The 27,707-nt window shown below is 40.4% G+C and overlaps 1 protein-coding gene across 5 annotated transcripts in view; it reads left to right on the top strand.

Annotated features, from left to right (window-relative positions):
• Positions 1–436: 436 nt before the first annotated feature.
• EMCN (endomucin) overlaps positions 437–27,707 on the top strand; it is a 50,388-nt gene continuing 23,117 nt past the window's right edge. For 2 of the 5 annotated variants that reach the window (XM_026672694.2, XM_026672693.2), the window contains exons 1-4: positions 508–774; positions 13,635–13,667; positions 20,387–20,422; positions 23,024–23,065. In XM_026672694.2, the coding sequence (XP_026528479.1) occupies positions 705–774; positions 13,635–13,667; positions 20,387–20,422; positions 23,024–23,065 (181 nt within the window). In that variant the 5' untranslated portion in view covers positions 508–704. Of the gene's footprint in view, positions 775–13,634; positions 13,668–20,386; positions 20,423–23,023; positions 23,066–27,707 lie in introns of all 5 variants that reach the window. The other 3 variants (XM_026672697.2, XM_026672695.2, XM_087962903.1) reach the window with 3 other exon arrangements.

Below are 27,707 nucleotides of genomic sequence, written 5' to 3'. Positions count from 1 at the left end.
TTAAAGTTGCCAAGTTTGGGGAGCCCTGATTTAGGAAGTATAAGCATCCATTTTTCCCAAGGTACGCTGTCTGAGGAAACGGACTCATTCTGCCTAATGGCGGACCTCAGTTTCAATCATATTTGGAAACAGCATGTCTTAAGGTAGAATTTCAAAGGTGGTAGCCCAAATTGCACAATACAAGCCTTTCCCTAAATGAAACTGCTCACCAAACATTATTTAAAAAGTTTGGAGAGCATATTTCTTATAGTAGCATTTATCCTGCTTTAAGTATGGCCATCATTAAGCATGAGTGGATGTCTTCCAAATGCCTTTTAAAATACATTTTCAACATTATCAGAGTGACCTCTTCTAGAGGGAGATCCGTTCCTTTAAGCAACCTTTCCTGACCTCTGCAGCTAAAGAACAAAATAACTGGAGTAACAAAAACACCAACGCCTGCCAAAGCAGAAGGAGTTCCTGTGAACGGGCTGAAACAATAAATCTCCTCCATGCTGAATTCCCGGAGGGAGGCTGTCGTGTTTCCTCCTGTTCTTTATCAAGGTCCCCCAAATAAGCAGGATGGGCAGTGGCTCTCCACAGATGGCCTTACTCCCTCTTTCTCTCTACTACAAACCTTTCCTGCTGGCTAATTAGAACCAGGTTGAGGGAGAGTGTTTTAGTCCTCCTGCTGCCTTTGGAAGGAGACATCTGGAGCATCCTGAATGATGGCTGGGAAGCTGTGGAGCACTGTCCTCCTTTCACTGGCTTTTTCTGGCTTCTTCTGTGAGGAAGGTAAGGCCTCAGATTTCTTTGCCACCCTTTCAGCTTTCCCAGAGCAGTGGAGCTAGTGAAGGGGCAGCCTCTTATGTTGCCATTTTGTCAACTGATTGCAGTCATGTTTGTTTGGGTCTCAGAAACTGTTCACCTACTGTGAAAGAGAACACACGATTCTTTCTAAATCTTAAAAAGTAAAAAGATCTGTCTCTCGTATCTTATCAGTACACTTTTCTAGAGCACTAGCTCCTTGTAAACTAGCAGTTGAGGATAACAAATTATTATCATTTTTATTTAGTGTATGGCATCTACAGCGGTCTTGCAATCACTGATACACAAATTTAGTTTAAATAAATGTTTTAATTTGATATTTAAGGATGCTAACAATCTAACTGCTTCTGGTGTGCCTGTGGTAACCTCATCCCAGGTGGCTTGAAATGATAATAATATTTGTATTGTCCTATAGGCATCCAAAATGATTTTTAGAAGAATTTCCCACCTGTGATAAAACATCAACAAACTCCTTTTAAACTCCCTTTTAAAACCTTGTAATCCCTTAATTCAGAGTAGAGTGGGGTGACTGGATGGCCTGAGCAATAAAACACACAATCCTGCTAAAAATTAACTACTTACCTTCAAAATACTGCATTTAAAGAAGTAGGTTGTTTTTCAAGCCCAATTATGGGAAAGAAACTCCTTTAACCATAAGAATTTACTTTGCAGCAAACTAGCATAGGATTGAATTAGAGTGCTCCTTTGGGGCAAGTTCCATTGTATTTAACGAACTCAGTGCCAGAAAAACATGCTATTATTGTGTGGTCATTTCCTATTTGTATTTCTAATTTTATGCTAATAAGAAGAATAAGGTGTGGAATAAAGCAATGTTCTGGCAAAAATAGAATACTCTGATCTGTGCAGAGTCCTCACTGAAAAATTCTTTTGCAGCTTAAAATTCCCTTGTATTTGTGAGTGCTGAGATCTAAAAAACCTTAATATATCTCTGTCATGTGCATGAACACACTTAACATGGAGAAGCATTACTATTGATAAATATTGCATAACCAATGTGCTTTTAAATAGCAAAATAAAAAGGGTTTAAACAAGGGGCGATAAAAAAAATGTACTCCCATGGAGTACAAATGTGTGGGTGCATGTACATATTGCTCAGGACGAACTGAGTAGATGAATAAATACCATTTTATTCAAGATAACAAACCATTTTTTTCTGAACTCTGGATTCCTATCCATATTCCTTTTATTGGTTATTAAGCAAAGTTTGTAGCATGGCAGAATACAGGATATGGAATCAAGGCTTTAAGTTAGAGGAAGACAGATTCCTGTTGAGTGTTGTGAACTGGAAGGCAATTCAGCAGTACATAATGAGAAAATAAAAACTCCTTCACTAGATATGCTAATGGATGGATAATCATGCTTTAATTTGAATTCCTACCTGGAGCAATGGGTTGGTTTTAATGGCCTAAGTGACAATACATGCTCTAAAAAAGGTGGGGGATGCCATTGACATAGGATGAATTGAAACTGGGGATTGAGTTGGATTTTCTGTCTCCTGTTCTGTCTCAAAAGTCTCACAGACATCTAGTATGTGAGTATATAGTAAGGCACAGGGCAGCTACAGAAGGAAAGATAGAAGTGCTTTGAAAGTCAACTCTTTCAAAGCCCTTAGGACCAGAACCGTAGTTACTTACAAGTAACTCTCCACACCAGATGTAGTGATGAAGGTTATTGTCAATGGTGGCTACGGTCAGCAACAAGTTTGAAACGGGGCAACAATGAAACAATGCCCTCACAAAAACAGCCTTACAGAGTAACAATTCCTCTCCCCTTTATACACACCCACGTTATTGTTACCTCATTAACCCCATCTCCTCCCACCACCCTTCTTCTGAACACTCCCTGTAATTACCTAAGGAGGTTGCTGATGCAATCTTGGCTAGCATTACTTCAACTCCACTCAGACTTTTGCTAGTACTGAGCTTCATTATCTCAGCTGCCCCTCCCTCTCCTATGATGAGCCCTGGGCAATTAACAGCAATTACAGCCCTAGAGACAATCATCCTGTTCGCCCCCCCATCCTTAAAGTCCCAATAAGGCCATTAACAGCCGCCATTGTAGCATCCATCTGGGGCGTCGCAATGCATCACGTCATCATCATCAGCCTCCAGAGTCTTCTCCCACACAGCCAGCCCCTTGGGAACCATGATCAGCAGGACAGCGGCTGGCGCTAGATGAAAGTAGACATCCGGCGCTGTAAAACAACAGTGTTCCCAAGGGGTAGGGCTCGTCATTGACAATGTGCCATGTTTGCACCCATACGCTCTAAACCTTCATAGAAAGAAACTGAAAACAATGTGTAATCTGTTAGATAAGCACAATGTTATCATAGAATTGGGATTGCCAATGTTAGTCCATTAAACTGATTTTGTAAAAAATTAGCTGGTAGAGTTCCTTGCAAAACATCACTCCCTAGAGCAGGGCTGTCAAACTCCTGATACTTGGGCCGGATGTGTCACGTGCTGGCCACACCCACACCTAGTTTAGTGAAGGGGGAAAAAAATCCCAATATGTCATGTGACGCCACTGTGATGATGTGAGTTTAGCACCCCTGCCCTACAGAGACAGTAGCTTAAAGAATGAAACAGCCATTGAAAGCTATGAAGAATACAGCGTCCTAGGTTTTTGCATTTGGTAAAGGGTGTGTGTACATATATAAATAGACATAACCCATGACATAATTTACAGCCATTATTTTTGCCAGTGTATTTAGTCATATACATATATAGCTACCATCAAATTTGCAAATCAATATCCATATACAAAATGTCATAGAGATATCACCTATATGTAGCCTATACTGTAGTCATTTAAGACTGCTATGCAACACTTTGGACTTAAGGTAAAAGGATGCTTTGGAGCATAAAAGAACACAAACATACAATCTTTTAGCAATTTATTAAGGGACAGCTTTTCAAGGGCCACAAGGATATCTTCCTCCTATCTTTTGAAGTCCTTTAAAAAAAAAAACAATCATAAAACTGCCCAGAATTTCATCCCACCCAATGCAAGCATTTCTTGAGGGAGATTTGTGTCTGTGTTAGTTAAATGTATTAATGTGTCATTAGATTATAAATGGATACTATCTCACAAGACTCCCTTATTTTGTGGCTGCCAAAACATCTTAATACTACATTCCTGAAAACAGTTTCAGCAGTAAAAAAATTTAATGGTTAGTTTTGGAAAAGACATAAAATAAGTTTGAACATATTTGTTCTTCCTTTCAGGGGCATTCATGGGTTGAATGGAGGACATGTCTATGAGATATTTGTCTCACTCCCTTTTTACATGCATCAGTGGACATTAAAAAGGGGCAGGACTGTGATCATATGATCATAACTACCATATTTTAGCCCCTCCCCCAACATCTATCTCAAATTTCCCAGAATCTCAGGAGAAAAATCCTCTACCACAAAGAGCTTACTGTCTTTCCCTCAGAGATCTTTTCTTTCTTTCTTTCTTTCTTTCTTTCTTTCTTTCTTTCTTTCTTTCTTTCTTTCTTTCTTTCTTTCTTTCTTTCTTTCTTTCTTTCTTTAATTTTAACCCTTGACAGTAAATTTTTATCACTCCCATGCAAACACATAGCATCTGCAATCCCTCAATCAGCACAGATGCTTTCCCTTTAATTCCCAGCTCCTTAATGCTAATAAAATTTTAACTTCTTAAATGTTATTCATAGTATCAATCCCCAGAAGTCCTCTTTTGGACTACCTAGCTGAAGTGTTAATACTTGAACAATGTTGAAGACCAAGTATAGTTATTTTAATATTTCCTACAATGACCAAAGAAATCTGGGGAGGGGGAGCATAATGGGAAATACAATCAAATTCTCACTCATTCACTGATTTTTAGTCATAAGATCCCAGCTGTAGTTTTAGAAATTATTCTTGCATTATGTCAGATATTGATTATAGACAGCAGTATCTACACAGCATTGTCAAAACCTATACAGCATTGTCATGATCAACATTCTAACCCCTTTGCACACTTGTGTGCCATCATTGTATGTATAAAGAGGGGAGGATACTGAACATGCTTTTGTGCCTATTTTGCAGATTTTGATGCTCCCTGGTAGATGACCATGATCATAAAGGATAGGACTTGTCAAATTATAGGATACACTCATGGTTATGCTTAGGAAGTAAATTGTCAGTACTTAATAAATAATAGGAGAAATGTACTTTCGGACTTATGAGATTCTGTTAATGCAGCCTTACAATAAAGTAATATTAGCTCATCTGCTCATGTTTCCTGTTTGGTCTATAGGTTAAAACAGATTGGGATTGGAAAGCGTAATGCCTCATTCCTTTTTCACTTAGTGATCTTTTTAGCCATTGCACTTTCTATATATAAGTGGAAATCAGCTGAATAACATTTTAATAGATTTTTAAAAATCTCTCGGGAACTGATGAAAAGCCAATTCCTCTCTGGAGCACTCCCCTTCCTTTGATACTCCAGCGTCCTAACGGGTAGGCACTAGCAAGTGACGGAAGCCTTATTCATCTGATCTTTGAAGGGCTGAGATAAAGATTCACAATGTGAATTTGCTTTCACTTCCTGCTCATTTTAAATTGTTTTCTTTATTAATTAAATGTCTATCACACAAAAATAAAAATTTGTGCAGTGCGTTGTAAGAGTGACATTAAAGGGTGAGGGGTGCAAAATGGCAACTCCTGGGGATATAAAAGTTATCCATTTATTTGGATGCTGTTTAATAAATAAATAATCTCTATTATCTTCTAGTAAGTCTGTGAAAGCCTCTTGCTTAGCTTGTCCAGATGAAAAAAAAGAAAGGGGGCTGCTTTCTACAGTAGCTGCATTGAAGAATGTATTTCAATAGTGATCTGCAATTCTTTCTTCCCACAGCTATTCAAATCAGGAGGTATATATCATTATTTGCATATCTTGTCTTGGGTAAATATGATTAGAACAGGTTAGCATATACATGAAGGATCACTAAGGAATTGCAGGGAGATACACACACGCGTGTGTATACACACACACACATATATATACACATACACACATGCACACACACATGCATATATGCATGCACACTAAACTTAGAGAAAGAAAAAAGAATGGAAAGACTTGCTAGACTGATGTCAGCCTTCCTGAGTAAATCAGACAGGAAACATGACTAGATGAGCTAATTCTACTTTATTGTAAAGCTACACGAACAGAACTTTGCAAGTCTGGGTATAAACTTCCTGCTGCCACTTTTAACCTTCTGATCAGTTAGGATGCATCCTTTCTACATTTCTTCCTCTGACCAGTAACTCATTGTGGCTCCCCGCTCCCTCATCTGTTTACAAGGCAACATCTCTTCTCCTACACATTCATCTTCTACACATTCCTTAATATAAGATTTGCAAATAGCATCATTTAAAAGGCTCATTTAATAAGAAAGATAGCTGATCCAGTCATCTTCTGGTGTTCAAACCCATGGAAAACTGCTGTCCAGTGTTCTCCTTGTGAGAAACTCCTACCAGGAGCGCATGGAAGTGACTTCCTGTCTTCTCCTTATCCCTGGAGAGGTTCCAAAGAACTGGTCTACTCACTAGTTCCTTGGTCTTTGGAAAGGGTGTCTCCACTTTCACAAAGGCATCTGCAGTTTGCTATATCTCCCCTGGAAACCTCAAAATTATATGATTGCTTTAGAAAATTAAATAGGAGTTGAGCTCAGCTTGAGGACGACTACCATTTAACTTGTCCAAGCTTCAGCAGTTATCATTTATTCAGCCAAAACTGGTTGACCTTAGAAATCTGAGTAAAGACTGCTCCTTGAATTGGAGACCTGAATATTCCATTATTCTTACATAAGTTGTTAAATATCCCTGCAACAGTGCAAATAACACAGTGCAGTAACACTGCCAAGAAACTGTAGGAGTTTATCTAAATTTAAGAGCCTTTTTATCTATTACTTTAAGCCGAAACCAAGATAATTCTCCAAGTAGATCAACCATCCTCAATGTACTCCTCTAGATATTTAGGGTGAAATTTTAATCATTCCTGGCTTTCTTGTCCATACATTTATACTAGTTGTAATAGATCAATATCACAACATTAACACATTAAGGTTCCCATACCTTGCAAAGCAGAAGGTACAGGTGAACAGGTGAGATGGAAAGCCAGCCTCACTTTTGGACTGGTCAAGAATTGGATTGAACTTGGATTGAATTCAAAGTGGGTTATAAATATTTGAGCGAAGAAGTTTGTATTTTCAAACTTCATCTTCTTTTCACGTGCATATTTATTCATATACATTATGTCCACAGCTATTAAAATTTATTGCAGCAAGCTTAGGATAAGATATACTCACACTAAAGCTACTTTAAAAATAAATCCAGTTCTTGAGACATACTTGTTAGGTATAACATTGATACCAAATATGGTTTGGGTGAATAAATATATAAAACTTAGATATCATGGTTTAAGTGCTTATCACTTTAAGCACAATGCAGCAGGCAATTAGCCGATTAAGGGTGCGGTAAGAAGTTACAATATAAGGAAGCATTAGAAGCTGGAAAGCTTACTGTCTGGCTGTAACTGTCTGCTGGCTGTAACTGTGTGCTGCTGCGACTAACTGTGATTACTGACTGTGAGTGCTGTGACTGAACTGTTATTGTTTGCTACTGTTTGCTGAATATCCAGCGTTTGTTTCTCTGGAGAGTGAAACCGGAGGAGGAGAAGATATCTTTATCGGCTGATAAAGATATTGCAAGGACTCTTAACTTGGACTGTAATAGTGAGTCTTACTGGATGGAAATACTGTGAATGACTTAATGGACTGAATGACAATGCTTAAACTCTAACTGGATTAAAAACTATTTAAACTACAAACAGTGTTTGTGTTCAGTGTGTGTATACTCTGGGGCCCTTCCGCTCTCCTTTGGCTGCCTGGCTTGACTACTGCTGCAATACTCTGCTAGGGGTTAATCACCAAAACCCTAACAATACTGCTCGTAATCCAAAGTGCTCACACAATTATCCTAATCTCATTTGTGTTGACCTAATATTTTTCATAAATTAGAGATGAGAGTGACCTTAACAACTTAAGCAAATTATCTGGCTATTTCCCACAGCTCTATACAGACTAGGTTTTAATTTAAGTATTTTACTTAAATAACCAGTATTTTTGCTGGTCATTTTTTCCCTCCAAGCTTAACTAGTAAGTGCCTGTATACTTTTGGTGATATGTAATTTGAATGAGAACTTTTACAAAATGTCACTTTCCCGGCCTAAATAATTGACTTGGTCTTGATACTCCTTATATATTTTCTCCTTCTTGACTTATAATTTTCTGATTTTTATAGAAAGGGTTGGAGTCTAATACATGAAAATGAATGATTTTGCCATTCTTGAAAACAAGTCCCATTAGTTAGTACTCAAATTTTGAGAATGTCTTTAGCAGCAATTCATTTTAATAACTATGAAAAAAGGACTGCAATATCTAGCACTGTTACTTTCTCTTTCCCCATCTGGAAACCAAAGTATCTACCATGAACAAGAGAAGAGGCAGATAGTCACTTTCCTTCCATTCAGAGACAGGTAGCCTGTCTAAACTATTTTTTATCCCTAAAACTGGATTAATGTTAAAAATAAATAAAAAGAACTCTCCCCTCCCATTTTCCAACTCCTTATCCAGTAAAAAGCTTAAATGTCTTCCAGAAGATTCCCCACTAGCTATAGAAAGCCTGCTGGATAGCTAGTTTACAGGTGCCTTCCACTTATACAAAAAGAGAACAATGTCAAAGAATAGGAGGAGGAGAAATGAAGAAGGAGAAGGAGAAAAGAAGATTATTATCATTCAAGTATTTTTAGGAATGATAACCTTTCAGAACATAACACTATAATCTGATGCACCTTGGTTATAAGACACTTAATCTTTTCATGTGTTTGGGAAAGGACTCTCTTGGATGTTATTCATGGTGGAATCACATCCAGGGTAGAAGCAAAGATTAACACTCTTTCTGTAAAGCTGCATGTGGGAATCTAATGCTGCTCAGTGATTTGAACATAATCATTTTCTTCCAGGAACATGTCAGGAACAAAGCAGCTTAGGTGTGGCATCACCAGCATATAAAAGATAACAGGAAACTCTAAAAATAATTGCATTGTGGGAGCATTTGCAGTGACCCTCTTCAGGCAGTACACAGCTTAATCACATTCTTTTGGTAGAAGTTAGTTGTTAAGGTCAAGCTAGTTACATAGTAAAGTGAGACTGAATAATATGAAAACAACCCCAGACCTCATTTGTCATACAGAAGAGCGGTTTTTCTCTACCTGGAATGATAAATACTGTTTTGATTTTTCTCATCTATGCAAGGACTGGCTGATACAGTACTTGCCAAATTTCTAAATGTTGTGAGGTACACATGATCACAACTATGGAAATGTTTGGGAGTGCATAGGCTACCTTTGAAGCAGAGGGACTATATGAAATGGATGAAGCCAAGTTTGAGTTCTGAATAAATGGCTTTGATCAAGCATTGCCTCTCAGCCCATTCTATTGTACAAGATTCTTGTGGGGATGAAATGATAGGAGAAGCATCTGGAGAAAGGGCAGACTATATATGCAGTGATTCATGAATAGGCAAATGCAGGAAACCCTACACCATTTCAAACAGGTGGTTTCCAGTCTTTTCTTTAAAAACATCCAGTGATGAAGCACCCACGACTTTTGAAGGCAAGCTGTTCCACTGGTTAATTGTTCTCACTTTTAGGACATTTCTCCTTAATTCCAGGTTGCTTCTCTCCTTGATTAGTTTCCATCCATTGCTTCTTGTCCTGCCTTTAGGTGGTTTGGAGAATAGATTGACCCCCTCTTCTTTGTGGCAGCCCCTTAGATATTGTAACACTGGTAGAAGGACCCCTAGTCCTTCTTTTCATTAAATTAGATATACCCAATTCCTGCAACCGTTCTTCATATATTTTAGACTTCAGTCCCCTAATTATCTTTGTTGCTCTTCTCTGTACTTTTTCTAGAGTCTTAACATTCTTTTTATTTTGTGGTGACCAAAACAGGATGCAGTATTCCAAGTGTGGTCTTACCAAGGCATTATTAAAAGTGGAGCTAACACTTCAAAAATATACAGTTCTTGCGCCATGAGTTCTCTCTCCAGTTGACCAATAGGAGAGTAGTAAATCAGGATTCTTCAGCTCTTGGAGTAAAGATTGCTCCTGCTGTACACAAAAAAACCCCATGAAAATGCATTTCCAATCCATGTTTTCATTAGATGTTTGCATTCATCTTTGCAAAAAGACCTGGGAGATGGTGGAGAGTCCTCTTGTTTCTGCTAAATAGCCTCAACTAGCTACATTGCAGAAAGATAATGTGGTGGCATATTTGTAAGTAAGCATTTTTCACAATAGCTCTAATCATGGTTTTAGGTTACATTTTAGAGCTATTATATGTGCATAGGGAACAAAGTAATGGCTCACTTGAGAACAGAGGCTCAGAAGCAGGTAAATCTAGAACTTAATCTGTGCTGATTGAATACACAGAAGAAATCTACTTGAGCTCAGCTGTTCATAAAGAGATTATGAGAATGACTAGAAATTTGAGTGGGTAAGTCAAGATTGGGTTTGTTGGTTTAGTGACCTTTCTCTAAAATAGTTCTTCAGCAAGAATTTACTTGAGCAACATCTTACTTGAACCCTGGTGTTGTTTAGGCATATAAGAGCAGAGCGAAGCCAGTAGAAAATGACTAGCTTAACCTTGTTACTCAAACACTCCCCTCCATTGTTCTGATTTCAGATCAACCGAGCAAGGGCTTGCACAGAGATACAGTGCTGGTAACTCAAGTGGCTTCCCTGCCTCCATGCCCTAGTGCAGGCTGTTCTGACCTAGGCTTCCCAAGATCATGAAGCAGACTCCTTATCCCAATAAAACACCTTTTCTTTAGGTTAAAGTGAATTCTTCTTCAGCAAATTTCCGGCAAACAGTCTTTCATGAGATTTCACAACTACAGACCTTTATCAAGCTTGGAGAGTTGCCAGGCCGATATCTTCCAAATGCCCCACTGTAGCAGCAATTACTTGGCAAGAAGTCAGGAACAGATCTTCACTCTAATGAATTGAACTAATTGTCTCCTGCAAACACCACTCCCCTTTTGCTCCTCTTCATTCCCTAGGAGAGGAGCCATTCACTGTCCACCTTTACTCCTGTGTTGACCCTTGTTCCTTAACTGTTCCCTTTTTCTGGCAGCTCTGTGCATGCGCACACTGGGAAGAGGTTCCAGCTGTTCTTCTGCCCTGCTAATCTCTGACTCCGAAGGCAGATGATAACTGTCAGATGGCCCTGTCCCCATCTCTGCCTCTGACCCAGAGCACTCATCAGAGCCTTCCCCAGATTCCAGGACTGGCCCATGTTTCTACCCATCCTCCTCACTGTCCGAGTCTGCCACCAGCTCTGCTGGCTGTTGGTGGGCCACACACTGGGGTGTCAAACTCACGTCATCATGGTAGCATCATGTGACATATCAGGATTTTTTTTCCCCTTCACTAAACCAGGCATGGGTGTGGCCAGTGCATGACGCATCCGTCCCATGGCCCCAGGGGTTGACAGCCCTGCCCTAGTGCATCCCTCTCTGGTTGAATAAACAACCAGGCTTTTAGCACAAAGCACACATCATGAGAATCTATAGGACAACATGCAAGAATCTACAGAGATGAATAAATGAGACGAACTTTAGAAACTAGAGAACTCCTGTGCACTTGAGTGTGAACTCAGTCTGATTTAGCTCACAGTAAATGTGCATAAGATTGCTGCACAGATTAGTTAATCAGAGTGATTAATCATCTAAAGCTTGAATTGCAAATTGGAATTGCCTCTCAATTTATTGACAATAAACAAAGACTCTGGGATGAGAAACACTTAAAGGGCCTTCCATCACAGCAGGCACTCAACTTGGCTGCTTAAATCCCATTAATTCCACTTGCTTCTACACCCACCCAACATCTATTCTGCTAGCAGCAAAACATTTCTATAGGGGCATAATCACTTCTGCCTGTTCTGGATTCTTAAGCAACTCCTTTGGTGTCATAATACACATTTTGAAGTAAAAATTGCAATTTACATGGTACTAAAATTTTCTGATCTTTCTTAACTGCCAATAGACTTTTCTTGTGCCTGAGTTCTCTACTATAATTTGCTTTTCTCATGATGATATCTGCCATATAATTAAGCCTTTCACTGAAGATTGACCCAGTCAAGATGTCAAGCACAGGGCCATTTAAATATATTTACTGGGGGAAAAATGCTAAACTCAAAAATATATCCCAGCTGGTTGCAGTTGTACAATCATGTTACTTACTGCTACTTATGGATGCAGGGTTAACAATAAATACCTACTTATAAAACATCCCTTTTTCTTATTACTATTTTAAAAGTATTGCCTTTACAATGGGCAAACAAATTATTCCTCTTCTTGGAAATTGAAATCTTTCTACTGTTAGTATAATAGGTTTAGCTCAAACCAAAAGAATTCATATGATTTCTCTCTCTCTCTCTCTCTCTCTCTCTCTCTCTCACACACACACACACACACACACACACACACACACAGAAAAATGGCCACAAGTACAGCTCAGTTCCTGGTGATTACCTGAACACAACCTTGCAATTTTCTTGGCAAGACTGTAGAGATGTTTTGACATTGCTTTGTTCTGAGATGTTTATTTGGACTTTCAAATCTAGTCTATATCCCTGAATTTCCTAGTATTAACTAGGTTAAACTCTCATTAATGTCAAACAAGAGAGGCACTTGAAGACATATGTTTCCTTCACTTTTTAGAGATCTGTAAAAAAGGGGGGGGTATATATCAGCTTCTCATGATGCCAATCCATGAAGCTATTTTGAAGCACTAGATTTTAATGAAACAGAATGGCAGAACATTTGACAGATAAATTGAAATGCTTCACACAGCTCATAGTAACTGTGCAATTATAAAGAGATGTAATCCACCCGGCTAATTTTAAAAGCAGCTGAACAAATATATGAAGAGTTGATGTCATATTAGGATCAGGATTCATCAAGATCAAAGGCAGGCAGGTTGGTTGGTTGGTAAAAGGGGAAATTAAGTGAGTAATTATTTCAGCTGTTGTATTAATGAAATAAATGACTAGGCATGTTTCTTGTTTTTCTACATTATGTTCTATATCAGTGGTGGCTAACCTTTTTGGGCTCCTGTGCCAAAAATTGTGCATGCACGTGCATGCTTGCACTCACGTGCCAGCACCCAGAAGGCAATGCGCCCCCCACGCCCCCTATGCATGCGCTTGCAACCCCCAACCATCCATCCCGCCACCCCGTTACTTGCACTAAGCCTCCCAGCTGATTTGTGGCTGCTTTGAGGCCTTTTTCGGCCTCCCAAAGGCTTGAGGAAGGCTTCTGCAGGCTTTGCAGGCCGAAAACTAGCCCTGTTTCGTCACTTCCAGTATTTTTGGAAAAACAGGAAGTAATGAAATGGGCCTAGTTGTCAGCCTGCAGAAGCCTTCCTCAAGCCTTCGGGAGGCCGAAAAAGGCCTCAAACCAGCCAAAAATCAGCTGGGAGGTGCGTGCATGCGCAGTGAGGTAAGTTTGTCTGCAGCTCGCGTGCCAGCACAAATAGCTCTGCATGCCACCTGTGGCATGTGTGCCATAGGTTCTCCATCATGGTTCTATATCTTTAAAAGAATTACTGACTATTTAGATGCAGCTCAGCAGAATGTTTGTTTTTATCCTGTGTCTTCTACTTAATTGCAAACTAGGTATCTAACAGAATTGGTTCAAACTTATGGGGCTGTTTTGTATCTTTTACAGTTACCATATCCAATAATAGTCAAGGAACTACTGGTAAGCAAAAACATGTAAACATATCATGAAAACAATGGTATCAATTGAGATCTCTTTGTATTCTTTTTATTTGTGAGAGTTACTTATAGTTATTATAACCTATAATAAGACAGTTACTCTCCTTCTATAAAACTGGGAAAGAGGAGAGGCAGTTTTTATGTGAATCTAATTACCACAAGATGATTTAATAACTGAAGCTGTGGAGCATCAAAACATCAGCAAAGAACATCTAGACCAAGGCTGTCAAACTCCTGGCCCACCGGCCAGATGCATCACACATTGGCTATGGCTATGCCAAGTTTAGCGGAGGGGGGAAAAGTCCTGATACGTCACGTGAGGACGCCATGATGACGTGAGTTTGACACCCCTGATCTAGACTACAAGAAGAATATGAAATCTGTAAAGTAATCCTATTAATCTAAATAACAAAATGGACTAGATCCTTGCATCTGTAGCTATAATTTTCTGTAATATTTAATAGAGATAGATAGTACTTTAATTGAATCTCAAAAAGCATAGGACAGCTAATTGAAGAACAACAACTATTATTGATATCCCTTATCAATGCAGCTATCCCACGTGCCTGTATAGCTAATTGGGGCATTACTTTCCACTAGGATGGAATTACATTTACATGTAAGTGCTGGGATTCCATTGATAATTAATGGCTGAGAGTTTGTCCATAACCATGTGCAAATTTTCCAACAAAGCCCTTTCAGGACCTTGGAGAGCACATTCCAAAAGCTACACCTAAAAGGCAGACTCAGCACCTATCTGAGGATTTTCGAAGATTGGCAAAGCCAATAAATCCTTTTTAGCTCCACCCCTTAAACCTAAAGAACCTCTAACCCTTTCCTAAGCATTAAACTCATGCATAGCTAGTCAGTCATGGGAGAATCATAAGGATATGAATTATCTTCAAGCTGAAAAGGCAAAAAAAGGCATGAGGAGGGCTTCCCCAGAATTGACATTATCATGCATTTATTATATGAAAAGTTCTTTACACTTTTGCTAAATCTCTGATGCTGTTGAGATGACATCTAGCAGTTATCCTATGACAACTATTTCACTGTACGGTTATGACACTATTAATCTCTCACATTTAGCTCCCCTTGTATAATACCCACTCTAGCTACTCCCTTATATAATGTCTATCTATAATGCATAGGATTTTAACTATGCTGAGTGGACAACATGGGATTTATAGTCCAGATTCCAGTTTCCATGCTCTCCATCCAGCATAGTTAAAATCCAGTGCATTGGAGAGCACCAAATTGGAAAGCACCAAATTGGGGGAATTACCTCATTCCAATTAATTCCAAATGATCCTTATGAATTTAAATGGGTAGTCATGAAAATGTTTTACATTACAAAATGTAAATAAGGTTATGAATTGTTGCTGCAACATTAGTTTATGCTTCAGTATTTTTTTAAATTTTAAATATTTTAACTTAAAACCATACAGTACAAAGCAGATTATATACCTAAATGACTTGACAAGCATATTCTCTCAGTGTGTGTGTGTATACTATATATAGATTTTTAAAATTGTTAGAAAACAGCTCAATAGAAGGTAGTACAGCAAATATAGAATATTGCTATGTTAGGCAAATTGGTTTGTAAATTACATTGTCACAAAATACAGATGTCACGAAATCAATTAGTGTTAATTTGGGGTGTTTTTGTGAACCAGATGGAACACTATAGTCATAGTAATCTGGAGAATGTAATATGCCTCCAATTTCCTTCTAGACTTACTATATACCTGTCCTACTCCTATATATATATATATATATATTTTTTCTGAGGTTCTCGCGGGTATTTGTATGTGGATCTTTGGTTATTCGGGTTTTCTCCCGCGTAAGATTGGAAGTATCTAGGCAACGTTTCGATGAAGTCTCATTCATCATCTTCAGGCTTGTGTCTTCAGCTCTGTGCTTCTCAGAGTGATGTGAGCTTGCACCTGCTTCTTCCTTTTAACTGCTAGTGGGGGTTTGACTTGATTGGGTGGGGGCTTGGCTGTGTTCTGATTGGTTGGGGGGTTGGCCGTGTTCTGATTGGCTGGAGGTGTGTTCTGTTCAGGTGGGAGCTTGGTTGTGCTCAGAGCCACGAGGGCCACACAAGATGCCACCACCGCACTTGCACATAGAAAGCAGACTCACACCCACACAGAAGATGAGACACGACCACGGACCAGAAGCCGCACTGCAGCTGCATCACTACCCACTTCAAACCCCTCTGAGCCATACATGAAGTGAACTGACACCCACCATGAAGATGCGGCACGACCACGAACTCGAAGCCAAACAGCAAGATCACAACTCACCAGCTCAAATCCCCCAGCAACTAAGACTAACTTGAGCAGGTCCCATTCGCCATCCTCAGGCTGGTGCTTTCGGCTTCGTGCCAGTGCAGGCAGTGTGTGATCGGAGCTGCCGTCTCTCTATAAATACTGGTGGTGGGGTCTGGTGTGCTGGGCTGGTTGGCTGTGCTGCTGCCTCTTGATTGGTTGATGGAGTTGATGTTGGTATAATGGGCTGTGTGATGGCCTTGTGAGTTTTGTTGCGGAGATATCCTGGATCTTGTGCTGTAATCTCCTGGGTCATTTGTTTTGGAGTTATCTTTTTTCCATTAGCCTCTCATGTTTTAATGGCTTGGGTAATGGGTTGTGTGATGGGCTTGTGAGTTCTTTTTTGTGGTATCCTGGGTCCTGCGTTGTAATCTCCTGGGTCGTTTGTGTTTTGATCTCCAGCCCTACACAGAATCCATCACCTCATACGTACAAAACTCCTTCCACTTCATAGAAACAATAAAGAAACAAAACCTACAACCCAGTGACCTACTCGTGAGCTTCGATGTCATATCCCTCTTCACCCAAGTACCCATCAAAGAAGCCTTGACAGCCATCCAAAACAAATACAACCCCCCAAACACATCCTAGATCTGACCAACTACTGCCTAACCAACACATACTTCATCCACAATGGACAAAGATACAAACAGATAGAAGGAGCACCCATGGGATCACCCCTCTCACCTGTCATCGCTAACCTATACATGGAACACTTTGAAACCAATGCTCTACACAAATCCAAACACAAACACAAACTCTGGCTCAGATATGTAGATGACACTTTCATAATTTGGCCACACAGGAAAGAAAAACTAGACAACTTCCTCACACATCTTAACAACCTACACCCCAAAATACAATTCACCATGGAAACAGAAAGCAACAACCAACTTCCCTTCCTGCACGTCCTAATTTACAAAAAACCCAAATTCTCCATAAACACAATATCAGGACAGCCTTCGGCACTAACCAAAAAATAGCCAACATCCTAAGAAACCCCAAAGACAAGATCTAGCTAGAAAACCAAGGAGTTTATGAAATACCATGCAACAATTGCTCAGCCACATACATTGGACAAACCAACAGGAGAATAAATGCACGCATCGCAGAACACAAGAATGCAGTCAAAAGAGAAGAAAATACCTCCTCCCTCTTCCAGCACCTTAAAGCCACAGGACATAAAATTAATTTCAAAGGAACCAAATTAATATCCAACACTGAAAACTCCAGCAAGAGAATAATCAGGGAAGCCATTGAGACACCCCCATAACATGAATAGACGGGATGATACCTCCCGCCTACCAGACATCTGGAAGCTAGCCCTCACCAACAAATGAGTCCCAGCCACAAAAACGAACACCAGACCCAAAACAACACGGGACACCACCACCAATCCCCCTCATCAGACCCAGGCCCAAGCCCATCCTATAAACGAAGGACAACCACCATCCAGAAAACAGACCACGGCTGCTTTGCCAGCTGTCGCACCCCCCAACCCCAAAACCAAACAAGCTGACACACGCCAAGAACACAGACCCAGACCGCAAACTCGAAGCCAGACTAAAACCCAGAATGCTACATCACAGCCACCCGCTCAGGATATCACATAAGAAAACTCAGAAAATTACATCACAGGAACTCAAGAAGTTGCAACACAGCAAATGACCCAGGATATCACAGCACAAGACCAAGGATACCACAGCAATAAGTCTTACAAGGTCATCACACAACCCATTACCCAAGCCGTTACTACACAGGAGGCTAATGGAAAAGAGATCAAAACACAAACGACCCATGAGATTACAACACAGGACCCAGGATACCACAACAAAAGAACTTGCAGGCCCATCACACAACCCATTACCCAAGCCATTAAAATACAAGAGGCTAATGGAAAAAAGATAACTCCAAAACAAATGACCCAGGAGATTGCAGCACAAGATCCAGGATATCTCCACAACAAAACTCACAAGGCCATCACACAGCCCATTATACCAACATCAACTCCATCAACCAATCAAGAGGCAGCAGCACAGCCAACTAGTCCAGCACACCAGCTCCCACCACCAGTATTTATAGAGAGACGGCAGCTCCGATCACACACTGCTTGCACTGGCATGAAGCCGAAATCACCAGCCTGAGGATGGCGAGTGGGACCTCACCAAAACGTCACCAAGATACTCTTAATCTTACACGGGAAAAGACCCGAACACACCTAGACCTACATACCTGTACCTGTGAAAATTTATGAAAACATATATACACTATGTGTGTGTGTGTATGTGTGTGTGTGTGTGTATGCTTCACTCTGAGAAGCACAGAGAAGAAGACACAAGCCTGAAGATGATGAATGAGACTTCATCAAAACGTTGCCTAGATACTTCCAATCTTACGCGGGAGAAAACCCGAATAACCAAAGATCCACATACACGCGAGAACCTCAGAAAACACACACACACACACACACACACACACACACACACACACACACACACACACACATATATATATATATATATATATATATATATATATATATATATTCTTAAGTTTTCATGGGTACTTACATGTATGGTATTCGATTTTTCCCACATCATTATAGTTTTGCTTTTAAAGTTGTAGCAACATTTCGGCAGAATCTCATCTGCCATCATCAAGCTTCTGTATTGTGTTCGTCTGTGAGTCAGACTTTCACAGCCATTTCAGTTTTAAATTTGGGGCTAGCCTACTGCCGTGCCAGAATGGTTTTTTCTTCATCCTGATTGGTTGGGAGTCTTGGTCTGTGTTTATTGGTCTTGGAGTTTGCTGTGTTCTGCTTGATTGGTGTTTCTAATATCAAGACTCCCAACCAATCAGGATGAAGAAAAAAACATTCTGGCACAGCAGTAGGCTAGCCCCAAATTTAAAACTTCCTCACTAGTCCAACACATGAAAGCCACAGGTCATAGCATCGACTTCAGTGGCACCAAAACCCTAGCCACTATAGAAAACCCCAGCTACAGAATTATCAGAGAAGCCATTGAGATTGAAAAAAGACCTGAAAGCATGAATAGAAGAGATGATTCCACCAGACTGTCAATTATTTGGAAGCCTGCACTCACAAACAAAAAAATCTCCACACCACAAGCCAGGCAAACACCTGGGCACAAACAGATCCCCCCTGATACCTCCAGCTCAAACACACCCAACCAGGCACCCAGATAAAACCTAGCTTCCTAATAAATGATAGCCGTCCATTTACTCAGAGCCAAGCCGCACTAAAAGCCTCCAATACAGGAAACACAATGTTGCCAGCCAATCAAGACAAAAAAAGCCACAAAACAGACAGAAGATATTAGAAACACCAATCAAGCAGAACACAGCAAACTTCAAGACCAATAAACACAGACCAAGACTCCCAACCAATCAGGATGAAGAAAAAACCATTCTGGCACAGCAGTAGGCTAGTCCCAAATTTAAAACTGTGAAAGTCTGACTCACAGACGAACACAATACAGAAGCCTGATGATGGAAGATGAGATTCTGCCGAAACGTTGCTACAACTTTAAAAGCACAACTATAATGACATGGGAAAATACCCGAACAAAGCTGAATACCATACATGTAAGTACCTGCAAAAACTTAAGAATATATATATATGGTTACTATATATACAACCTTCTGTTGAACTATTTTCTAATGATTTTAAAAATCTAGCAATAATAAATACCAGCTAATAATAAACAGGTTAATAAAATTTCATGTTTTATTACTTTATCTATTTAAAACAGATGTAATAAGTCAATGTGGAGATTTGGAGATATTTTTGTTCTATAAATTCTTCATCCAATATGCAACCACCTGTATAGATATATTAGATTTTTTTTAATATATAATCTCAAGAGACTCAAGCATGGAAGGTTTCTAGTAATGGATCGATATTGGGTAATTAAGGTGATTTCTTTAGTTTGAGCAGAAACTAAAGAATTTAATCTAATTTATTTAGATGCACATATTTGATTCCAATCATGTATTTGTTTGTATAATTTATTAAATTCATTTGCTTCTCATCGTGTAATTTGAGGCAGTTTAAGGTAGTCCTATATTTATACCATATTATTGTTCTTAGAAAACTCTGTTATCTTTACTGAAGTCTGCATCTAGCAATAGTGTTGTTTTCCTGAAATTCTACATGTTATTATTATTTGTTGAAATGATATCATAGTTTGGAATCTGAATATAACTATGGTTTATTGCTATTATTAAGGAAGTCAGTCAGTTAATACTAAAAAAGGCATGCTAAATTTTAAACTATTTATTCAACTTGATTGGTAGTTTAAAACTGTATTATAAAATTGTAATCTTTAATATGCTTTCTATTCTAAAGGGTCTCCCATGATAAATGTCACTTCAGCAGCAAAAAGTAAGTTCTTGAATGAAAAACTGCTTGAAATTCTACATTTAATTATTCACATTGCGCAAGTGAAAATATTAAAAAGGTTTTATCAGTGTCTTAATCCACCACTGATTGTAATAAAGGCTCATTTATTATATTTCTATAAAATTCTGTTATTGGATACTGTTTCAAGTATAAATTGATGCTCTGCTCAAAACCCAGACAGGCAATCATTTGCTGTGAGGGAAAGCATCTTTTAAAAATTAATATTGTTTAGTTTAGTTTAGTTTAGTTTCATTTCGTTTTGTTTATTGTCATTGCACCTTGTACAACAAAATCAAACACCATCTTCAGTGCACATGACCATGAAAATAAATACCAACACATATTCTTCATGCTCTACACATTGAACCGAATACCCCCGACACTGCACCTACGCTGCACTATACAGCAGAATTCAAAAGAGCTACTGCCCTGGGATACAAGCTGTTTTTCAGCCTATTTGTCCTTGTTTTTATTATTCTGTACCATCTGCCAGATGGTAATAGTTCAAAAAAAAGGGTTCCCAGGATGAGATGGATCTTTGAGAATGTTTTGAACTTTCTTAAGGCAGCGGAAACTATAAAGGTTTTCCAAAGAGGGGAGAGGGCAACCAATTATCTTCTGGGCAATGATGTTAACCCTCTGGAGTGCTGTCCTATCTGCCACTGTGCAATTGGCAAACCATACAGAGGTGCACTAAGTTAAGATGCTCTCTGTGGTGCAGCGGTAGAAGGACACCAGCAGTTTTTCATTCAGTTGTTGTTTTCTGAGAAGTCTCAGGTAGTATAATTTCTGCTGGACCCTTTTGACCAGTGCTGCAATGTGAGCACCCCAGGTCAGGTCCTCTTTTATGGTAACACCCAGAAACTTAAAACTGGCCATTTGCTCCATTTGGTCTCCATTGATAAGCAAGGGCTGGATGTCTGATCTGTTCCTTCTATTGTCCATTATAAGCTCCTTGGTCTTATTGGTGTTGAGGACCAAGTTATTGTCTCCACACCAAGAAAGCAACCAGTCCACCACATCTCAGTAGGCAGACTCATCCCCCCGGAGATGAGTCCCACCACTGTTGTATCATCTGCAAATTTAGCAATAGTATTACTAGCATGAGTGGGAATGCAGTCATGCACATGTTCTGTGGCAATGATGTTATGAGAATGATCAGATCCCAAATTTGTTGTTAATTATTCCCTTTTATGCAAAGATCGGATCACAGCTAAAATCCTTAAACTCTGCTCTTCCACAGTCTTTTACTTTGGGCATGTGGACCATGTTTTTATAGAATAGAATAACAGAGTTGGAAAGGACCTTGGAGGTCTTCTAGTCCAATCCCCTGCTTAGGCAGGAAATCATAGCTGTCTCCAAAAAGAGCAAAAACATAATTTGGACATGATAACTTACATTCTTTAGTCTGATGTAGGGATGCAAGAATAAATGGGATTTACGATACTAGACACATATTTTATATTTGTTTTCTTGACCTCATTTAATAGAGGACACCTATGTCTACAAGGCATTTTTATAATAAATCCACTCAGTTAATGGGTGCCCTCATGGAATAAAGGAAAAGGGAAGTACAATAGTACTTCCCTTTTCCTTTAACCCTGAAATAAGGAGAAACTTTCTGACAGTGAGAACAATCAACCAATGGAACAGAAGTTGCCCTCGGAAGTTGTGGAAGCGCCATCACTTGAGACTTTCAAGAAGAGATTGGAACTGCCATTTGCCAGAAATGGTGTAGGGTCTCCTGCTTGGGCAGGGGATTGGACTAGATGACCTACAAGGTCCCTTCCACCTCTGATTATCTGTTATCTGTAGTAGGCTGAAGGTGGTGTGAGGAGAAAGTCAAGATGGCCCCAGCACCTGATCAAAGCCCTGATGTTTTTATATACAGCACAAGGACATTTCAATTTTTTGAAAATTGAATTCCTGCAGACATCTCTGCTAGGGTTGGAATAAGATCCATCTGGTTAAAATGGGCAAATGGAAAGGCAGGATGTCTTTCAGAAAGAAGAAACAGATGAAGTAAAATCTGTGTGTATCTGTTCATAATCAGGCACTCAAAGCATGTGACAAGCAATTTTTAGAGACATTTCTCAGAAAAACTCATTGGATTCAGTGAATTACTAGGTTGATGTCTAACTTTTATTAACTTCCATCTGGAATTTTACCATGCAGGGGAACTGGGGATAAGCAGTGGGAATATGAACTGTCTTGAGTACTCCTACCCCACTCCTTTGCTCAGAACTGCAGCCTCCTAAGGCTGTTTGGCACTAAAGGGAACAGTAATTCAAAGGAGCAATAAAAGTATCCACGTTTGAAGGAAAGGAAATAATTTGCTCTGCAGCAGAGCAAAAAGAGTGCATATTAAAATAATGAAGCTAGAGAAGTTTCATGTATTGATACAACAGCACAAAAAGGCACTGTCAGTACTGTAAGATGGAAGCCCAGAATAGTAAATTTAAAACTTGCTTTCAAGTATGCTTAATTTAAAATAATATATTGCCTTTTTCAAAAAAAAAATATAATCATTTTATCAAAAAACCATTAAACTTATTGTGCATTTTCTGTCTTACCCTTCCAAAGGTGCCACTTCAATGAGCACAATTGCAACTACTACCATTAAAGGTAATGTCTTAGCTTTATTAATTATTTACTATACTTCTAATATTTTATTTCTGTCTTAATTCATATCTAAACATTTTCTGGACAGTATGGTACAGCAGAGACCTACTTAAAAAAGAAACTTCTGTTGTTGAGTTACAAATAAGTTAGAATAGCATGCTATAAATTAACACCCAAGCCCTATGCACCATATCGCACTCATGTCAGAAGCACTCACCCTACTCGATCGCGTCAGGAACGAAGAAGTGCGTAGACGGTTCAACGTCGTGCCCATCCCCACGGTCATGAGGCAGTCCCGGCTACGATGGTTCGGCCATGTGAGTCGCGCTAAGGAAGAATCCATCATCAAATCTGCGATGAAGGTGATTGTCGGAGGAGCGAGACCGCATGGTAGACCTAAGCAACGCTGGATGGACACGATCAAGGCCGATCTAGAGATCGCGAAGGCAGACCCGACATACGTGGCAGACAGAGAGGCGTGGAAGCAATACTCAAGGACATTAGCGGACCTCGCCAGAGCGCGAGACAAACGCTGAAGAAAAAGAAGAAGAAGAAGAAGTCAGAAGCACTGAGGCACTTCCAGGTTGAAAGGATTAGCTGGTGGCATCACCATTGTCCAGGTGATGCCCATTTGGCAGCTCCTTTCATGTCCCCAGCAGACGGGAAGTCACCCAATCCCACAGCAGTACTCAGATCTCAAACACAGGATTGCTAATTTCCAACCCACATCCTAACCACATGCCTTTAGTCCCATGTATGATTCCTCAAAATTAATTTTGATTTTGTGAGTTGGATTTATTCTTCGCAAAACATCCAGTGGGAGGATACATAACTTTTTGGACTGAGAATTCCATTTCTCCTTCAAGTGGCAGATTGAGCACTCCCTAAAATACCAAAAGAAAAAAATAAATCTACATTGATTTAACCCATAAATGCAATTAAATTCAGTTAATATGATTACTTCTACAAATATAATAATTTTTCCCTCGTATCAATTACATTATCTTGGGAAGTGCTCTGGGGGACAGAGACAGTGATAGATAAATAGCCCTATACTGCTATTTTTTATTTTTATTTATTTATTTTGATTTGTCAATCGCTTACAAGATAATATGTATAAGTATATACATAGTTATGAATACATGAAATGGGTACATATAAGAAAAATAAAAGAAACAATAGGACAGGGATGGTAGGCATGTTGGTGCGCTTACTCATGCCCCCTACAGACCTCTTAGGAAAGGGGTGAGGTCAATAGTAGACAGTTTAAGGTTAAAGTTTTTGGAGTTTGGGGAAGAAACCACAGAGTCAGGTAGAGTATTCCAGACATTGACCACTCTGTTGCTGAAGTTGTATTTCCTGCAATCAAGTTTGATACGGTTAACCTTGAATTTGTATCTATTGTGTGCTCTTGTGTTGTTATGGTTGAAGCTGAAGTATTCATTGACAGGTAAGTCATTGCAATGTATGATTTTATATACCATACTTAGATCAGACCGAAGACAGCATAATTCAAGGTTTTCTAGATCTAGAATTTCAAGTCTGGTGGGATAAGGTATTCTACAACGAGTAGAGGAGTGGAGAACTCTTCTTGTGAAATATTTCTGGACTTCCTCAACTGTGCTAATATCAGATATGTAATGTGGGTTCCAGGCTGATGAGCTGTATTGGTCTAGCAAATGTTTTGTATGTTCTAGTAAGTAGTGTGATATTATCAGAGAAAAAGCTACGTAGGATTAGGTTAACAACTCTTAATGCCTTTTTGGCTATGTAATTACAGTGGGCTCTAGCACTTAGATAATTAGAGATGAGTATTCCAAGGTCCTTTACAGAGCTTGGATCATCAACAAGGTCTTGACTATTCAGTTTGTATTTTATTTTCTGATTTTTTTTTATAAGACAGAGCATTTTTTTTTATAAGACAGAGCATTTATTTGTTGAGATTTGAAGTTGCCATTTGTTTGACCATTCTGATACATAGTCAAGGTCTTTTTGAAGGGTAGCACTATTGTCTGTGCTATTGAACAGCTTTACATCATCAGCAAAGAGAACACAGTTGCTCTTAATATGATCACAGAGGTCATTTATGTAGAGCAGGGGTGGGCAAACTTTTTGGCTTGGGGGCCCCATTGACTTTTAAAATTTGACAGACGGGCCGGGTCAGCACAAGATTTTTGGGGAATCGCCCCCCCTTCCCCCCTCTTCTCCTCCTTCCCCTCCCCTCAGAGGCCCCCTGAGTCAGGAGTTGCTACCGCCGGCGCGGCTCCGCGCGGCTCCAGTCCCGCGTTTCCTCAGGAAGGGAAAGGCAAAAAGGAAGAGCCGCGGCAGTGCTTTGCAACGGCAGCAGCGGCACCGGAGGCTCAGGCTCAGTGGCTCCTGGTTTTGCCTTTTCCTTCCCAAGGCAACGCGGGACTGGAGCCACGCGGAGCTGCGCCGGAGGTAGCAACTCCTGACAGCCCCAGCCGGACACCTGAGTGGAGCCTGGGCAGAACTGCCTGTTGCTGCTGCCGGAGCACCGCCGGGTCGCCTCCTCCAAGCAGCCCGCCCGCCCGCCGGGCTTCCCCTCCACCACGTGGCTCAGGGCCAGGCGCGAGCGCCCGCGAGTTAAAAGGAAGCCAAAAGTTGCTGGGAAGTTGCTCGGGTTTCCGGGGCTTCCAGGCTTAAACTTTGCACAGGCAAAGTTTGCAGGCGGGAGCGTCTTCCCGCCGAGGAGTGGGAAGGGTTCTGCCCGGCGGGTGGGCAGGCGGGCTGCTTGGAGGAGGCGACCTGGTGGTGCTCCGGGTTTCCCCTCCACCGCGCGGCTCTGGGCCAGGCGTGAGCGCCCGCCAGGAAAAAGGAAGCCGCAAGTTGCTGGGAAGTTGCTCGGGTGCTGGGAGCAGGCTTTTAAAGTGCCGCCCGAGCAGGACCGCCGAGCCGGGAAACGGGGCACCAAGGCAGGGCAAGGCTCCACCAGCAGAGGCCTAGCTTTAGGTGGCTCCAAGCAGCCCCCTCCAAGCAGCCCGCCCGCCCGCCGGGCGGAACCCTTCCCACTCCTCGGCCGGAAGACGCTCCCGCCTGCAAACTTTGCCTTTGCAAAGTTTAAGCCTGGAAGCCCCGGAAAAAAAAGGGGGATCGGCGGGGACTCACCTTCAGAGAGGTCGCACTTGAAGGTGATTTTGAACTCCCAGCCGAGGCCTTTGCAAAGTTCTTCTTTTCTTTCCTACCCCAAGAGTGCTCCGCACTGTTTTGCAGCTTTGGGGGCCACGCGGCGCAGGGCAATACGCCACACCCAGCAACTTTTTTTCAGGGGCGGGCCGGATTGGACAGACCAACAGGCCGGATGTGGCCCGCGGGCTGTAGTTTGCCCACCCCTGATGTAGAGTATGAAGATAGTTAGTCCTAGAACACTGCCTTGGGGGACACCGCTATTGACAGGTACAGAATTTGATAGGACACTCCCAATTTTGACCATTTGTTGTCTGTTTGACAGGAATGCTTCTATCCAGTTATGCAGTTGTCCAGAGATAGCATAAGATTTTAGTTTTAGGAGTAGTTTGTTGTGTACCACTGAATCAAAGGCTTTACAGAAGTCTGTGTAGATTGTGTCTATTGTTTTGCCCTGATATTTATTTTTATTTATTTTATTTATTTGATTTGCCAATTGTTTACAAGATAATAAGTATAAGTGTATACATAGTTGTGAATACATGTAATGGGTACATATAAGAAAAATAAAAGAAGAATAAGAGAAACAATAGGACAGGGACGGTAGGCACGTTGGTGCGCTTATGCACGCCCCCTACAGACCTCTTAGGAAAGGGGTGAGGTCAATAGTAGACAGTCTAAGGTTAAAGTTTTTGGGGTTTGGGGAAGAAACTACAGAGTCGGGTAGAGTATTCCAGACATTGACCACTCTATTGCTGAAGTCGTATTTCCTGCAATCAAGTTTGGTGCGGTTAACTTTGAGTTTGTATCTATTGTGTGCTCTTGTGTTGTTATGGTTGAAGCTGAAGTATTCATTGACAGGTAGGACATTGCAATGTATGATTTTATATACCATGCTTAAATCAGACCGAAGACGGCGTAATTCAAGGTTTTCTAGTTCTAGAATTTCAAGTCTGGTGGCATAAGGTATTCTACAACGAGTAGAGGAGTGAAGAACTCTTCTTGTGAAATATTTCTGGACTTTCTCAATTGTGCTAATATCAGATACGTAATGTGGGTTCCAGACTGATGAACTGTATTCGAGTATTGGTCTAGCAAATGTTTTGTATGCTCTGGTTAGTAGTGTGATATTACCAGAGAAAAAGCTACGTAGGATTAGGTTAACAACTCTTAATGCCTTTTTGGCTATGTAGTTGCAGTGGGCTCTAGCACTTAGATCATTAGAGGTGAGTATTCCAAGGTCCTTTACAGAGCTTGGGTCATCAACAAGATCTTGACTATTCAGCTTGTATTTTATTTTCTGATTTTTTTGCCAATATGTAAGACAGAGCATTTATTTGTTGAGATTTGAAGTTGCCATTTGTTTGACCATTCTGATACATAGTCAAGATCTTTTGTAGGGTAGCAGTATTGTCTGTGGTATTGAACAGCTTTACATCATCAGCGAAAAGAACGCAATTGCTCTTAATATGATCACAGAGGTCATTTATGTAGAGTATGA

This window comes from Notechis scutatus, chromosome 4 (assembly GCF_049901735.1).
Source record: "Notechis scutatus isolate UNSWTSFEM ecotype Mainland chromosome 4, rNotScu1.2, whole genome shotgun sequence".
Lineage (NCBI taxonomy): Eukaryota > Metazoa > Chordata > Lepidosauria > Squamata > Elapidae > Notechis > Notechis scutatus.
This window is presented reverse-complemented; position numbering and strand designations above follow the sequence as displayed.